The following is a 17,223-nucleotide window of genomic DNA, read 5'->3' as shown; positions in this document are numbered from 1 at the left end:
CTCCCTTAAACATTTTATGTTTTATTTGGTAGCACTGCATTCAGTTAATCATTTAAATTAAAAATGTAGAAATTGCCCTTAGCCCAATTCCTCGTTATTCAGAATTACTCAGTATCAAGACCTGCAGATTTTTGGATTTTTCTCTCTTTCTCTCTAACCATTAAATAAATCATTAAACAAAGGGCAAATGACAAACTACACTTTGAACACCAAAAAGCCATGATTCCTTTTCTTGCATTATTATTGATAATAATTTTTTAAGTTTCCCCTTTTTCAAAAGTAAGTACACTTCATAAAATGCCAAGTAGTTCGATAAAAGCTATAATTAAAAGCAGTGGTTTCTTTTTTTTTTTTATTAAATCATAGCTGTGTACATTAATGCAATCATGGGGTACAGTGTGGTGTTTTCATATACAATTTGAAGTGTTTTCATCAAACTGCTTAACTTAGCTTTCATGTCATTGTTTCTTATCTTACTTGCTTGCTCATCCTATCCCTGATTTTTGTTCATCAGATGAAAACTCTCTCAACTTTTTAAAATTGATACCTTCCTCCATGTTTGTAAATAATAAGTTTATGCTGCTGCTTCTTCATTTTTCTGTTTTATCTTGTTAAAAAATATTTTGACACTTGTTGCAACTTTTGAACTCAACTCCAAATAGAACAAAGATGGCCAAGGAGTTACAAGCAACACTAAGTATATGCAGGTGTTTTCTTCTGGGCTTTTCTTCCCAGATTAAAAAAAAAAAAATCTTTAATCTTCTCCCACTGGGGGAAGAAGTTAGGCAGATTATTTTGGAAAAATACTGAGACAGTATAGGAAAACCACCCCCGAAACTGAGATGGAGCACAAAGACCAAAAAAATCACTCAGGCAAGTCCAATTTGGTAAGTTAGATGAATTCATTAGAGAGTTAGAGGAATTCATTAGAGGTTATTTACAAGGGAGCTAATTCCTGATTAATATGGGATCCTCCTGGCACGCACTCTGGGTGTCAGCAGAAGATCACGAGAGAGTAACTGCAGACCACCTGCTGTTGCCTTAAATCCCATCCCAGTGAGTGGCACAGAGTACTTGGTGTTGTATCATCACATGTCTTCGTTGAAACAAATCAATCATGCATGTGTGGTACAATCATCATGCCCAGTAGGGTCATCATGAGCCATCACACAATCCATGTTACGCTGTCAATAATATAATTCTCCACTAGCTGGAGATTTTAGTATTACAACTAACTAAAGGGCATTGTAGGTCAGCTAAAGTCTTTCTAAAGCAGTCAGAGGTGGCCTTTATGCTGAGGCACATCTCTTGTGCCTGGTAACTGTAATGTCTTTTGGCATGTGTGCTTAGTGGGTTTTAAAGAATTTTGTTGTGCACCCCAGGCTAGCACAGCACAGTTTTTTTGGGGGTGCCGGGAACTGGCATTTCTTCCCTCACGGGGCAATATAGGGAGAAGGAGGGTGTTGATGAGGTGGATATTACCATTATCTACATTTTACTTGCGAGAAAAGTAAAGAAAATAAAGGTTGGGTTACCACACAGAATTTTTGTAAAGCCTAGATTTAAACCTTGGCAGGCTAATTTCAGAATCCCAGGCTCTTTAACACCCCTATATAAAGTGTTCTTTCACATCAATAACAAAAATGAAGAGCCTTAAAAAACATAAATCAATAATCCATACTTTGAAAAACCTGTCCTTTTTGCCTTTTATTTATACTGTTGGCTTTCCTTCTGTGTGTCAGGGTGTCTTTTCTAAGTGACTTGTGTCCACTACTAAAGCCCTCACTGCTCACTCTCCACTCCTCCAGCAAAAGCTGCTGTCACAACTACAAGGGGCATTGGGTCCAGGCCCAGTTGCTCCTTTCACAAAAGTCCTAGAGTACTGAGGCAATGGGGATTGCCAAGGAAGAAAGGAATCTTTAATACGGCAGATGTCTTGTCAGGAGAACAAGAGAAGTTCTCTCAAATTTGTGCCTCTAACTAAGGGATATCATGGGCTTTTAAAGGAAGGGCCACGTGACTTGGGTCAGGTGGCAGTGTATCTCACAAGGGGCTATATGAATTGCAGAAGGTTGGAGGTGGTGAATTTTGTTGTCAGGAAGTCTTCTGGAGCCTTTAGAAGCTCAACTCTTTTCTTTCCAAAATTCAGTCCATTTATTATTAAAGGACAAGTGGAAAATACAGTCTATGGACACATACTGTGATAACTTCATATAATTCTTAAGTATTTATCACATCTTCACATTATTTTGCCTGTATCATTCTACTTTTTTTATTTGAAAAGGCTAAGGGGCACAAATGTTTTTGTTATATGAATGTCTTTTATAATGCTTAAGCCAGAACTTTCAATGTATACATCACCAAAATTGTGTTCATTGTACCCAGTAGGTAGGTTTTTACCCTTGTTCTCCTCTCCCCCACCCCTTCCTGACTTCCAATGATCTTTACATTTCTTTGTGCCCATGTGTACCCATTGATTAGTTTCCAATTATTAGAGTGCATAGTATCCTTTTTTTCTGTTTCTGAGATACTTCACGTAGAATAACGGTCTCCAGTTCCATCCGAGTTGTAAATGATGTTATTTTTTACTCCCTTCTTATTCTGAGTAATACTCCATGGTAAATATACACATTTCCTTACTCCACTCATGAGTTGATGGGCACTTGGGGTGATTCCATGTCTTTCTATTGTGACTTGTGCTGCAACAAACGTTAGAGTGCAGTTGTCTTTTCAATAAAATTACTTCTTTTCCTTTGGGTAGATACCCAGTAGTGGGATTGTTAGATCAGATGGTGGATCCACTTTTAGTTCTTTGAGGAATCTGCATACTGTTTCCATAGAGGTTGTACTGATGTGCAGTTCCACCCTTAGTGTAGAAGCCTTCCTTTCTCACTGCTTCTATGCCAGCTTCTACTATTTCTTGACATTTTAGTAATAGCCATTTTGACAAGTAAGGTGTATCTCATTGTGGTTTTTATATACATTTCCCTGATGATTAGTGAGGTTGAGCATTTTTTCAAATGTTTATTGGCCGTTCTTGGCATGTATCTTTTGAAAAACTTCTGTTCACAGCTTTTGCCCACGCTTTAATGGGGTGTTTTTATTTACTTGCTGATTTATTTGTACTATTCATAGCTTTAGTTTTCTCAGTTGATTATTTTCTTGGCTGTACAGATTTTTTTAATTTAATTAAGTCCCATTTATTTAGTTTTGTTTTTCTACATTTGCCTTCCACATCTTAGTTACAATTTTTTTTGCCTTGGCCCAAGTCTAGAAAAGCTTTTCCTACATTTTTTTTCTACAATTGTTATGGTTTCCTGCCTTACATTTATGTTTTTTATATAATCTTGTAAAAAAAAAAATTCTATCATTTTAGACCCAGTGTGGTGGCCAACACCTATATTCCCAAGACTTTGGAGGCCAAGGAGGGAGGATCACTTGAGACCGGGAGTTCAAGTCCATCATTTCAAGTCAATGTAAAGCGTCAAGTAGTTAGATAAGGGAAGGAATTATAAAAATATGTAGAGAGGTTCATGGTGCCAGTTACCTGCTTGTCAGATAATCATTCATCTATGGAATTTTAGTGATCAAACAATTTAGTATACTCTGCTATATAATATTACATAATGCTTAGCAACTTACCTCTAACAATTCTATCTTATTAAATTATTTTTACTCAAGTACAACATCTTGTCTTTTTTTTTTCCTGCTTCCTAACACATTTTCACATCTCTTGTATTCTTAAAAGCCTGTTAATGCCTCTCCAAAAGAAATGTTTATAATATCTGTTGTATAAGATACATATATATTTTAACTGATACAAACCTGTAGTGTGCTAAATATTATAATATTAGCCCTTTAGTAAATAGCTTATTGAAGTGTTAGGTACATCATTTATCATTGAGCAAGAATTCTTACTAATATTAGTAGTAAATATTGTGCTGTGCATTTTATTGTAAGCTGTCTTTTTAAAAGAGATATATTTTATTTTTTGTAGGAAATAAACAAATTCAGCAGTTATCCACTGTATCACAGTGTCTATGAAACATACGAGTTGGTAGAAAAATTTTATGATCCAACATTTAAATATCACCACACTGTGGCCCAGGTCCGAGGAGGGATGGTGTTTGAACTAGCCAATTCCATGGTGCTCCCTTTTGATTGTCGAGATTATGCTGCAGGTTTAAGAAAGTATGCTGACAACATCTACAATATTTCAATGAAACATCCCCAAGAAATGAAATCATACGGTGTATCATTTGGTATGTCCCCTTTGTCTTTAAAAACTCATTATCTGCATATTTCTATTCGTCTCTAAAAAGTAATGAGCTTGTTATGGTCATTTGTTACTTATAGTTATTCCAAATGATGATATATTCTGTTCATGTTTAAAAATGCATTTTCCATGGTATACGTATACCACAATTTATTAATCCATTCATGGGTCAGTGGGCACTTGGGCTTTATGGCATACTATGCAGAATTTTTTTTAAAAAAGGAGACTTTACCTCTTTTATGTTTACATGGATAGAGCTGGAAAATGTTCTTCTTAGCAAAGTATGTCAGGAATGGAAAAAAAAAATATCCAGTGTACTCAGTACTACTGTGAAACCAATTTATAATCAATCACACTTGCATATGAAAAATGAAACACAACTATAGCCTAGGATGAAGGAGGGAAGGGGACGGATAGGAGAAGGGAGAGGGAGGGTTAGTAGGGGGACCACACCTATGGAGCATATTGCAAGTACAAGTTGGATCTATCAGGTGTAGAACACAAATGTCTTAATGCTGTAATTAGGTAAATGAGGTGAAGACTATGTTGTTTAGTAGGATATAAGCACTCCAATTTGTACAAATAATCAACACATTGAATCCCATAATGGCATAAATGTATTTATGATCTATGTACAAATGACTTAATAAAAAAAATAATAAAAAGAATAAAAATGTATTTTCCATTTCATGGATCCTCACATCTTATACAAAAATATAAGAACTATAAAACTCAAAAGAGGATGGCTTTCTACATTGTTTCCTTTTCTTGAACTATAGAATAATGTCATTAGAAATTATATTCTTAAAGCTTTTGATGATCTCAATTTCTATTTCAGATTCACTTTTTTCTGCAGTAGAGAATTTTACAGAAATTGCTTCTAAGTTTAACAAGAGACTCCAAGATTTTGACAAAAGCAAGTATGTTCTGCATAATATGTACAGAGTTAATTTAAAGAAAATACTAATTGATATCATTGTTGCTGAAATGAGGAAATTTTTCCTGTTTTCTGTCTCCACTCTAACATGTCCTGTGTAGGGCTATCCTATTTCTCAAAGACCTATTTCTGACACTTAGTTATCTTATCTATGAAACAGGGCTATTATTATCCCCTCCAAAGTCCAAGATAGCTCTGAAGACTAAAAATAACCTATTGTATAAACATTCAAAACAGAAATTGGCATATTGGAAGTAATTCGATGAGTAGTATACCATAGAGTACTATCCAGTCACACACATAAAAAAAATGTCAATCGGGCAGTTCCTGTGGCTCAGTGGGCAGGGCGCCAGCCCCATATACCAAGGGTGGAGGGTTCAAACCCAGCCCCAGCCAAACTGCAACAAAAAAATAGCCGGGTGTTGTGGCGGGCACCTGTAGTCACAGCTTCTCAGGCGGCTGAGGCAAGGGAATTGCTCAAACCCAGGAATTGGAGGTTACTGTGAACTGTGTGATGCCATGGCACTCTACCATGGGTGATAAAGTGAAACTCTGTCTCTACTAAAAAAAAAAAAAAAATGTCAATCCAGGGGTGGCTCAGAGGAGTACAGCGCCGGCCCCATATACTAGAGGTGGCGGGTTCAAACTGGCCCTGGCCAAAAACTGCAAAAAAAAAAAAAAAAAAAAAAAACAAGTGTCAATCCAGGATTTTTTGTGACAACCTGGATAGAACTGGAAACCATTCTTCTAAGTGAACCATCACAAGAATGGAGAAATAAACACATGTACTCAATATTAAATTGAAACAAATTGATCAAACTTATGTGCATGTATGGAGGTAAATGTCAATGAAAATCAAGCTGGGGGGATGGGGGAGGTAGGAAAGGATAAATTCACACATATTAGGTACGGTGCACACTATCTGGGTGAAGGGCACACTTAGTAACTTTGGCTCAATCTGTATAAAAACAAATTACTCCCTAATATTCTGAAATTTTAAAAACTAAATTATAATAAATAGCAGCTAACTAAATGAATGAATAAAAGGATTTAGTATTCCTTATTGCAGTGATTATTCTCCATGAATTAATTAAGTTATGACATAAGTAGTATATTGAATTAATGAACTTAATTCAGGTTTGTAGATTTTCAGTCATACTGCATAATTCTTATTATGATAACAACTCTGCCACTATTCTTTGGAATGTAAGTTATGTGAGAGCTGTGGTGTTTTGATATATAGCAGGCATCCAAATGTGTGAAAGAATGAAGTAAATATCAAGTCTTGTGTTGATAAACACTTTATCCCTAATAATAATATTTGTTTTCATTTGGTAAATAGTTACAATTTACCATGCATACTACTAAACATTAACAGGTTATCTCATTTACTAGTTATTTACTTCTGTGAGTAGATTATGAAGATACCTAAAGTAAAAAAAAAAAGTCTTTTTTATGTCAACATACCTAGGTGTATGTATTAATTACTATTCCAGGCATTTTTTTCCATTGGCACATGCAACTGTTTCCATGATTTCATAGGCCTTAGAAAAATGGTATTTTGGGCAGCGCCAAAAAAACCAAAGAGTAGGGCACCGGCCCCATATACCAAAGGTGGTGGGTTCAAGCCCGGCCCCAGCCAAAACTGAAAAAAAAAAAAAAAAAAAAAGGTGTTTTATAGAATTTTTAAAATGTTGATAATTATATATGTCATTGTCCTTAATTTGTATATTATAGAAATTTAAAATATAAAATTGACCCTTGAACAACATGGGCTTGAACTGTGCTGCATCCAAATGTGTGGAAGGATGAAGTAAATATCAAGTCTTGTGTTGATAAACAGTTTATCCCTGATAATAATAATATTAGTTTTCAATTGGTAAATAGTTGTGTTGATAAACAGTTTATCAACTGTTAATTATTATTAATATTTGTTTTCATTTGGTAAATAGTTATAATTTACTAGTCTTTGAATTTTTTTCAGTAAATATAACTGGTCCTCTGTATTGGTAGGTTCCCTATGGGCAAGCAAACATGGATAGAAAATAGAGAATTTGCGGGATGTAAAATCCACCTACACTACATACCTAAGACTGATTTTTCCCACATGCAGATTCTGCAAGCCTACTTGTGGGACTTGGAATTGAGGATTTGCATACCTTGTATTTTGGTGTGGGGGAGGGGTGATCTTGGAACCAATCTCTCACACATACAGAGGTATGACTATATTAGTAAGCTTAGTTTTGTTCTGAATTTTTAGTTTGATGAATTGTGCATATGTTTGAACTATATTTATTTTCTTTGTTAGCCCAATACTCCTGAGAATTATGAATGATCAACTGATGTTTCTGGAACGAGCATTTATTGATCCTTTAGGGTTACCAGACAGACCTTTCTATAGGTAAGAAACAATATGTCACTCCACCATTTCTTATTTCTGCACTGTGAAAAAAAATCATAGTTGACTTCTTTCAAGCAAATAGAAAATTTTAAAATATATATAGTAAATGATAAAAATCTATTGTTTCTTCATATAATGCAATACCGTTCTTGCATATTTTTCTTTTAGTATCATTTTATTTCCAATCATAAAAGAAAAAAATGTTTATGATATTTAAAAGATTCAGAAAGCCACAGAAGAAAGTATAAATTTCCCAATCCCATCAGCCAAATATAAAATGTTAGTTTTTGATATCTATAATTTTAGCTTGTCTCCTATTTTAACTGTTTTTGTCTTTGTGTACATACATAAATCTATATTGTATAAAATATATAATATAAAATAAATTTGTATCTACTCACTTTCCTATTAGGGTTTTTCTTCCTCTTACTCTTGGCATGTTTATTTTTATTTTTTAAGCCTTGGAGTCTTGCTCTGTTTCTTAGGCTGGAGTGCAGTGGCATAGTCATAGCTCACTGCAGCCTTGAACACCTGGCCTCAAGTGATCCTCCTGAGCCTCCTGAGGAGCTGGGACTACTGGTGTGTGTCACTGTGCCCAGCCAGTTTAAAAAAATTTTTGTAGTGACAGGGTCTCCTTATGTTGCCCAGTTTGATCTTGAACTCCTGGGCTCGAACAATCCTCCTGCCTCAGTGTCCCAAAGCTCTGATATAATATTCTCAATCCATCATGCCCATCCAACAATTATAATCATTAATGATAAACAACAACTTTTCCAAGTTGATCTTATTGCAGAATGAGTTAGATCCTTGAACAGCCAGAAAAGGCAGTATCTTTTTGTCTGGCGAGTATCAAACAGTTGGGGCCAGAAGAGCAAGAGCATCATCCATGCAGGGTGACTGGTTTGCCAACAGCAGCATGCTTGTACCTCCTAACTTCTTTATCTGTTTACCTTGAGCTTTCCCTTGAGCTTAATAACCCTAGAGCTTCTCTTCCAGGGGTATTAGGTGAACTGCTTAGCCCCTTCAATGAAAGTCTTGCCTAAATCATCCAGAACATTACAAAATTGCTTATCATAATTCTTCATGCTTTATGCTAAGCATTCTAAAATGATAGTTTGACTTTTTAAAAAAGGAGAAAAAAAATCACAGAAGATTGCTGTTCAAAAATAAGATTTTAATGGCCACAGGTGCTATAATTTAGGAGCTAGGATTGTGTAGTAAGAAATCAGCATTTACTCGTAATAGGCCTTGAGACAAATCATTTACTCTCTCAGACATCAGGTTTCTCTTTGTGAAATACTAATAACAAATTTGTAGAGTTTGTTGTTAAGGATAAAAAAATTTTAAGTAAATTCTTTAGTACTAAGCCTGATTTCTAGTATTAAGCAGTTGTTATTGTGATTGTTGCTGTCCCTCTGAAACACTTTAAGCTATCTGTTTGCAGTCAAAATATTATTAATGCGTATTTTATAGTCTACTCTTTGAAGATAATTGAACTTTGAAGTTTAGCTCCAGGGGATTTATTCAAATCAGAAAGTTAGGAATATGCAATCCAGGAATTGTAGAGTGCTCTTGTTTTTCTCTTGTATATCCTTTGGGTAACTAAAAAACAGCAAACTATTTTACCCACAGGCATATCATCTATGCTCCAAGCAGCCACAACAAGTATGCGGGGGTATCATTCCCAGGAATTTATGATGCTCTGTTTGATATTAAAAGCAAAGTGGACCCTTCCAAGGCCTGGGGAGAAGTGAAGAGACAGATTTCTATTGCAGCATTCACAGTGCAGGCTGCAGCAGGAACTTTAAGGGAAATAGCCTAAGAGGGTTCTCTAGAGAATTCATACTGAATTTGTATGGTAGATCACTCAGAAAGAATCATGACAGGTATATTTATAAATTAAAAATGAATATATTGATAAGCTGAAAATAAAGTTGAAATTATATATGTGTGAGTGTGTATATTCTCCCTATGAGTCAAAAATGAACAATGGCTAACTTTTTAGTCTATAATTATAAAGGATTATTCTGAAGTTGAAAGATTCATCTAAATATCAGAAGTAAGGTGAATAGCTTAATATAGTAAAATACTTATCTGGCCTTATCAGGGAATCAAGTTGGATAACAGTACTCCCAAATCTATTCATGTCATTGTCATAGAAAACCTGGGGGAAATGCACAAGACTGCTCCAAACCAGAGGCCTCTGGCTCTGCCTGGCCAACCAAGACTAAAAATATCCCTGTCTTAGCACACTGATTGGGAAACTCTGATCTAATCACATTTCTAATAAATGTAGTCATTTCATACCATAAGCAATAACTATTTTTAAAATTAAGAAACATTTTATTTAGGTAAAAATCTCTGTGAAGCATATGTGTATGGTGAAAAAATCATAATGAAATGAACATTTGTAAGCCCAATAACCATATTAAGAAACGAACAGCTCCAATAGCTTCGGGTTCCCCATGAACTGCTGGGAGGATGTACCTTTTCTGCCAGATATCATCGCTTTCTTGAGGCTTATGTTTATCTTTCCTCTGTTTACATTTATAATTTTACTACACATGCCTGTATCACTTAAATGTCTTGGCTTTATGTAATTTTTGGACTTTTAATGAATAGAATCACACTATGTGTATTTTTCTGATACTTGATGTTTTCACTCTCCCTTGATGGTTCACCTGTGTATCACTGTGTCTGTAGTTCACCACATTTTCCAGATATAGAGAAATCACTTAGCAGCAAGGGTTTCATCAAGGCAAAGAAACCACATAGTAACATGTCCAGGGAAAGTTAATATAAAGAATGATTAATTGTATCAGCACTGGAGTAGAGAAGTATTATGTAGTAAAAGGAAAAGGTAAATAGAATTCTAAAGAATATATGAATCACACAGACAAGGAGTATCTTTATCAATAGGGCAAAGACGGAGTAGCCAGTGAAGGGCTCCCACTTCATGGCCTCTTTCAATGTTAAGAAGTCACTTGCAGAAACTGCTGCAAATCTACCCTCCAGCACTTCCCCGAAACTCATCTTGTAGCCACAGTGCCACTTGCCAATCGCACTTCACTCCAAATCTGCCAAAGGTGGTATCAGGAGATGCTCTTAGCTGCTGAGTTCTGCTGGTCACCATAAACCGCAGGAACAGGTAGCAGCAACTGCAGGACCTGAGCTCTGGTGGAGCCTGTGTGCCTCAGGGCCAGATGCAGAAATGTGATTGTATTGTAGGAGCCTTCCCAGGGAGTATGTGGAGAGCAGGAAGGAAAACCACCATTTGCCTTCTAGTCACAAGGTTTAACATCTTGCCATGGTCAAAGGAAAAACATTTAAAAGGCCTAGAATCATTTACAAAGACAATGAAGAGTGAATTTAAAGCAAACAACACAGCGTAGGATAACAAGTTCATACAAAATTGAATTTATTCATTTTCCTGATGGTGTATGTTTAGAAAGTTTTCTGTGTTTGCTTCTGTGAACATTTCTCCTACTCAGGAGGTGGACTTTGCTGACAGTATCCATCTATAAGTAGAATTTCTGGGTCATAAAATTTGTACATCTTAAATTTAATGGGTCGTAAAATTTGTAATGCCAAACTGCTTCAAAGTAATGTTCTTTGTATTCTCCCTGGCAAAGTAATCATGTTATACAAAATAATAGAAATAAGAAAGATTGTGGCATGTTAGAGAAACATAAATAATTCAGCTTTATAAGAATGCAAAGAGTTTGTGGGAAGAACAATCTATGTACTAGAACATGTATGTCATGTAAGGCTTGGGAAAACATCTAAAGCATGGTAACTATTTCCTCCCTCCCTCCCTCCCTCTCTCTCTCTCCTTTCCTTCCTCTTCTCCTCTTCTCTCTTCTCTTCATTCCTTTCTTTCCTTTGCTTTCCTCTTTCCTTCCTTTTTTTTTGTTAAACAGGGTCTCAGTCACTCTGTTGCTCAGGCTAGAGTGCTGTGGCATCAACCTAGCTCACAGTAACCTCAAACTCACCTGTTCAAGTGATCCTGCTGCCTCAGCCTCTGGAGTAGCTGGAACTATAGACAATTACTACAGTGCCTAGCTAATTTTTCTATTTTTGGTAGAAACGGGTTTTCCCTTTTGCTCAAGCAGGCCCTGAACCTGTGAGGAAGACTTTTTGGAGTTTTCAGTTGTTCGGGGAAACTGTAGTTGAGTGGAAATGTTGGAAGAGTGGACAGACTCAAACAATACACAGCAACCAGATTTGAATACCAGTTAGAGTGGATTTGCCATAGATTTGGTCATTAATGAGGCAGCCATACTGAGAAGGTCTTGGCAGCCAGGGGGCTGCATTGTCAAAAAGTCGTGAGAAGTTCTTAGCAGGGGCCTAAAGCACAGCCATCTAAATTCCACCTGCCAGGGTCAGAACTCCACCCTTAGGACAACCTGAGGGACTCCTGTACCCCATGGAAACTGGAATCAGGAGGCCCTGTGAGACCTGTCCTGGAAGGATTCTTATGAGCATTAAAATCCCAACCTGGCAGAGTCTGAATGCTGAAGAGACAGTGAGGTGATCATCAAAGGAAAGTAAGTTAGGAATAAGGACCATAGAGGTTCCTGGCTATGTTCTCCATCTCCTCCCCAAAAATACCACCACCTGGTGTCCCAATGACAAATTACAATTCAAATTGTCATCAAGAGCAAGGACTCCTGTTTTGGGGAGTATAAGGAAGAGTTTGGCTTTGCTCAAGCTGAGGCCACTTTAAGACCTAAGCTCTGAGACAGGGGAATTTGAAGCAAAGTAGGAAGTGAGAAGGATAAAAGGAGGACAAGCAGGTGAACAAGAAGAAAGAATACATGTGGAGGAACCAACAGAAAAATTCCAGCAACATGAAAAACCAAAATAGAGCAACTTCCCAAGGCACCATGAGACACATACTGCAGAAAACTCTACCTATAAAGAATTAATGGAGTTGATAGAAAGTGAATTTAAAATATGGATGATAAAGACAATAAAAGGAATGGATGCTAAAATGGAAAGACAGAACAAAAAGTTGGACAAGAATAGCTTGAGCCCAAGAGTTGCAGGTGGCTGTGAACTGTGACACCACAGCACCCTACCAACGGTGACACGGTGAGACTCTGTCTCAAAAAAAAAAAAAAATTATATATCTATATATATGTATGTATATATATATACACATATATATTATTTTCACTAATTTTTGATGTTAATCATTTCTCTGAAAAGTTTCATGCTTATCAACTAGAAAAAATTAGCGATATTATTTAAAGTCGCTTTAAATGCACGTATTACCTAAAAGAAAAGTCTTGCAAGTGTTTCCTTCTCTTGTTTCAAGTGATACAGATATGAATTCCTTACTGTTCACTATGTCATGTCAACAGTTTTACTGACCAAAGAGTTATGCCATATCATAATAGGCTCATTTAATAAAACTTTAGATGTTCGTCACTAAAATTTTTAGATAAATCATGAACTACATTTATAACCAATCAAGAAAAGTTAAAAACACATTAATTTACATTTTAAACGTCATCAGTGAGGCTAAAACAATAAGAAATCAGGTCTTTCTTTTTTGAGATGGAGTCTCACTTTATCGCCCTTGGTAGAGTGCTGTGGCATCACACAGCTCTCACAGCAACCTCCAACTCCTGGGCTTAGGTGATTCTCTTGCCTCAACCTCTCAAGTAGCTGGGACTACAGACACCTGTCACAATGCCCGACTATTGTTTTGTTGCAGTTTGGCCGGGCCGGGATTCAACCCGCCACCCTAGGTATGTGGGGCTGGCACCCTACCCACTGAGCCACCAGCACTGCCCAAGAAATCAGGTCTTAGTTAATGAAAGGTAGTAATTATCCATGTCATCCTTTTATCAAGTTATAAAATAGCTACATGTTAACTGTTATAACCATTTTCCTACAAGGGTCTGTTTATCCAAGTTCCTCTTTCACCTTGATGTGAGGAAATACCAAGTTTTGTTTATCATACTGTGCTTCAGTATAGGGGTCTAGATGTAGTAAGTCCTTAAATATTATCCGATCAAAAGAAGTATTCTCAATTGTTTTACATTCATGGTCCTAAATTAGTTTTACAACATTCAGATTGTGTAACAGATTATTAAGTCATATCAAGTCATCATAAAATTTTCTCTTATATTCTCCAAGCCAGTTAAACAAGATACCTGTGAATATACCCAGGTATTGGGGTGGACCACCGTAGTCCCACCTACTTGGGAGGCTAAGGCAAGAGATTTGCTTAAGCCCGAGAAAATGAGGTTGCTGTGAGCTGTGACACCACAGCACTCTACTGAGGGCGACCTAGTAAGTCTCTGTCTCCAAAAAAAAAAAAAAAAAAAGATACCTGTGAATGGGTTTGCTTTATTGTCTATAGGTCTTCAGTTAAGATTCTACATTGTTCTGTGATTCAACCAAGGAAGAAATTGTATTTTCTTGTAGTTCATGTAGATTATTACAAAGTATTCTGAGGAAGCCATCCAATTCCTTTTTCTGATCTTCTAGCTTGGATGAAAATAGGAAAATTAGTTTCCTTCTTAATGAACATGTCAATTTTTAGATATTAAGAACATAACATTTGTTACCTTATCAGCCATGGTCAATAACGTCTTAAATCTATGCTTTAGCTGACCATTGATTTTCAATGTAGACACCACAGTGGAGGATAAAAATCATGTCCAGTGAACTTAGAAGGTCAGTCTTCAGTACAATCTGGTTTTAAAAATAGACAGATTGTTAAAGAAAAATATGTTTACTTCCATAAACCTAACTGGATAAATGATACTATCTAAAAATAGTTTCCTAACTACATTTGCACATTAAAAATCTGTTTCCGGGCAGTGCTTGTGGCTCAGTGAGTAGGGTACTGGCCCCATATACTGAGGGTGGGGGGGGTTCAAACCCAGCCCCGGCTGAACTGCAACAACAAAAAAAAAAATAGCCAGGTGTTGTGGCGGGCACCTATAGTCCCAGTTACTTGGGAGGTTGAGGCAAGAGAATCACTTAAGCCGAAGAGTTGAAGGTTGCTATGAGCTGTGACGCCACAGCACTCTACCAAGGGCAACATAGTGAGACTCTGTCTCAAAAAATAAATAAATAAGTAAATAAATAAAATTCTGTTTCCATCCTCCATCCTTTATAGCTCACAGAGATATATCTGTATATCTAGAGTTTATATTCAGAATAAGTCACTTAGTCCTGCCTTCAGTAGTAATTAAGAAAATGGCCACTGAGAGGCTGGGTGAAGTTCTTCACCACTGTAATCCTAGCATGAGACAGGAGGGTCCCCTAAGCTCAAGAGTTCAAGACCAGCCTGAGCAAGAGTGAGACCTTTCCTCTAGTCCCAGCTACTCCGGAGCCTGAAGCAGAAGGATCCCTTGCAGTCAGGATTTTGAGGATGCTGTGAGCTAGGCTGATCCATGGCATTCTAGCCTGGAGCAAGAATGAGATTCTGTTGCGAGAAAAGAAAACCACCCCTTAGGTCAGGAGCGGTGGCTCACACTCGTAATCCTAGCACTCTAGGAGGCCAAGGCAGGTGGATCGCCTGCGCTCAGGAATTGGAGATCAGTCTCAGCAAGAGCAAGACTCCATCCCTAAAAACTAGCCGGGCGATGTGGCCAGTGCCTGTAGTCCCGGGTGCTTGGGAGGCTGAGGCAAGAGGATTGCTTGAGCCCAAGAGTTTGAGATTGTTGTGAGCTATGACTCCACAGCACTCTACCAAGGGAAACAATGAGATTTTTGTCTCAAGAAAAGAAAAGGGAATTGTCACTACTGACAATTGAAATTACTGTCAATTATTTCGCCACTGAAATTATTGGCACAATAATTTCTTAACTGTCTAATGAAAAGAAGTCAGAAGAGTTCAGAAGAATGAAAATGACAGTTAACTGATACCATTTCAATATTCCAAACTGTGGATAAAATACTATCAAACAGCATCAGATACTACTTTCCTAAAAGAAACAGCAATCAAGGCAGCAAACTTCATTATAGTCTCCTTTTAAGACAGTGTTCACAGCCACCCTGTTCAATCAGCAGCCATCAACATTGAGGCAAGACCCTCCAGCAGCAAAAACATTGTGACTTGCTAATGACTTAGATGAGCATCAGCATTTTCTAGTAATAAAGTATGTTTTAATTAAGGTATGTACAATGCTTTTTAAGACATAATGTTATTGCATACCTAAATAGACTGCAGGGTAGTATACACTTTTATATGCAGTGGGAAACCAAGAAATTCGTGGTTCACTTTTCGCAATTTCCACTTTAGTGTGGTTGCCTGAAACCAAACATGCAACATGTCCAAGGTATGCCTATATATATATATATATATATATATACAGACCACCATTTACTGAATGAATCAATTTTTGAAGTTGGTATTAACAGAGTATCTCTTAACTTTGTGACATCTGGGTGCCTAGAAATACTATCAAACACTGTCATGTAAGCACTGAGTCAAGTCAAAGGATCAGGTAACAGTTGTGGTACTTACTTGGAAAATGTTTAATAAGTATTGTTAAACTCAAAAAAGGAGGCAGAGAGCCCATGCATATAAAAATAGGTGATACAGACAAGAACTTCTTAGACAAGCCATGCCATTATAGAATAATAGTATGATTCGATGAGTGACTTCCATAGAACTGTGGGGGAAAAGCTTTACAGTTAAGCTCCAGAATGGCATGGCCACACAGATCTAACCCCAAGAATTGTTCCTAGAATTCTAAAAGTTATTTTTCTTGGATCACTATTACATATTACTATCACATATTACTGAAGTTTTAAAATTAAGAACCCAACATCCCCTTTTGGTTGGGTCCAAGACCCTTAGCAAAGGATGACTTATCAATTTCTAGGCCAACTAACAAACAAGTCATGGGTTCCCCAAAATCATGTAGTACTTAAGCCTGCCCTTTATTTATTAGAAAGTTCACCAGTAACTCCCACTTCTAATGTTACAAGATACGAGTGAAAAAAAGTTTCAAATGTTAGTTATATACATTTGGAGATCAATCGGGAAAGAAAAAAAAACAGTAGAGAAATTAGTCTTTAAAAATATGTCTATTAGTATCTAGCAAAGCTTAAGATGACAGAATAACAGTCAACATTGTTTTCCTAAGACTTAACAAATGTAATTCTCCAAAAATATTTTCAGAGATATACTAAAAATCAATTCTTGTTGCACAGTTTTACTTTCTACTGCTAATGACTGATCTTTTAATATCATCTTCAGAATCTGAGAAACCTGAGTAGACACATTTTCTGGAATAGATCTGAGAGATCCAAGTGCTAGCGTAGTAATGCTGTCTAACGCAGAGACACTGAAAGATAGTAGATTGCCAATAAGAAAAAAAAAAAGGAGGTAAACTTTGATATAAATATATTTAAATAGGCTCAGCGCCTGTGGCTCAAGTGGCTAAGGCACCAGCTCGAATCCAGCCTGGGCCCGCCAAAACAACAATGATGGCCGCAACCAAAAATAGCTGGGTGTTGTGGTGGGCACCTTGGGTCCCAGCTACCTGGGAGGCGGAGGCAGGAGACTTGCTTGAGCCCAGGAGTTGGAGGTTGCTGTGAGCTGTGATGCCATGGCACTCTACCCAGGGGGACAGCTTG

At 36.9% G+C, this 17,223-nt stretch overlaps 1 protein-coding gene across 1 annotated transcript in view; it reads left to right on the top strand.

Annotated features, from left to right (window-relative positions):
• Positions 1-9,562, top strand: part of FOLH1B (folate hydrolase 1B) — a 61,391-nt gene extending 51,829 nt beyond the window's left edge. Inside the window, exons 16-19 of the mRNA XM_003780832.3 lie at positions 3,998-4,262; positions 5,115-5,196; positions 7,522-7,614; positions 9,247-9,562. Of these exons, the coding sequence (XP_003780880.1) occupies positions 3,998-4,262; positions 5,115-5,196; positions 7,522-7,614; positions 9,247-9,436 (630 nt within the window). The 3' untranslated portion in view covers positions 9,437-9,562. The remainder of the gene's footprint in view (positions 1-3,997; positions 4,263-5,114; positions 5,197-7,521; positions 7,615-9,246) is intronic.
• Positions 9,563-17,223: the final 7,661 nt, after the last annotated feature.

Source organism: Otolemur garnettii, unplaced genomic scaffold (genome assembly GCF_000181295.1).
Source record: "Otolemur garnettii isolate 467f Iridium unplaced genomic scaffold, OtoGar3 scaffold00001, whole genome shotgun sequence".
Lineage (NCBI taxonomy): Eukaryota > Metazoa > Chordata > Mammalia > Primates > Galagidae > Otolemur > Otolemur garnettii.
This window is presented reverse-complemented; position numbering and strand designations above follow the sequence as displayed.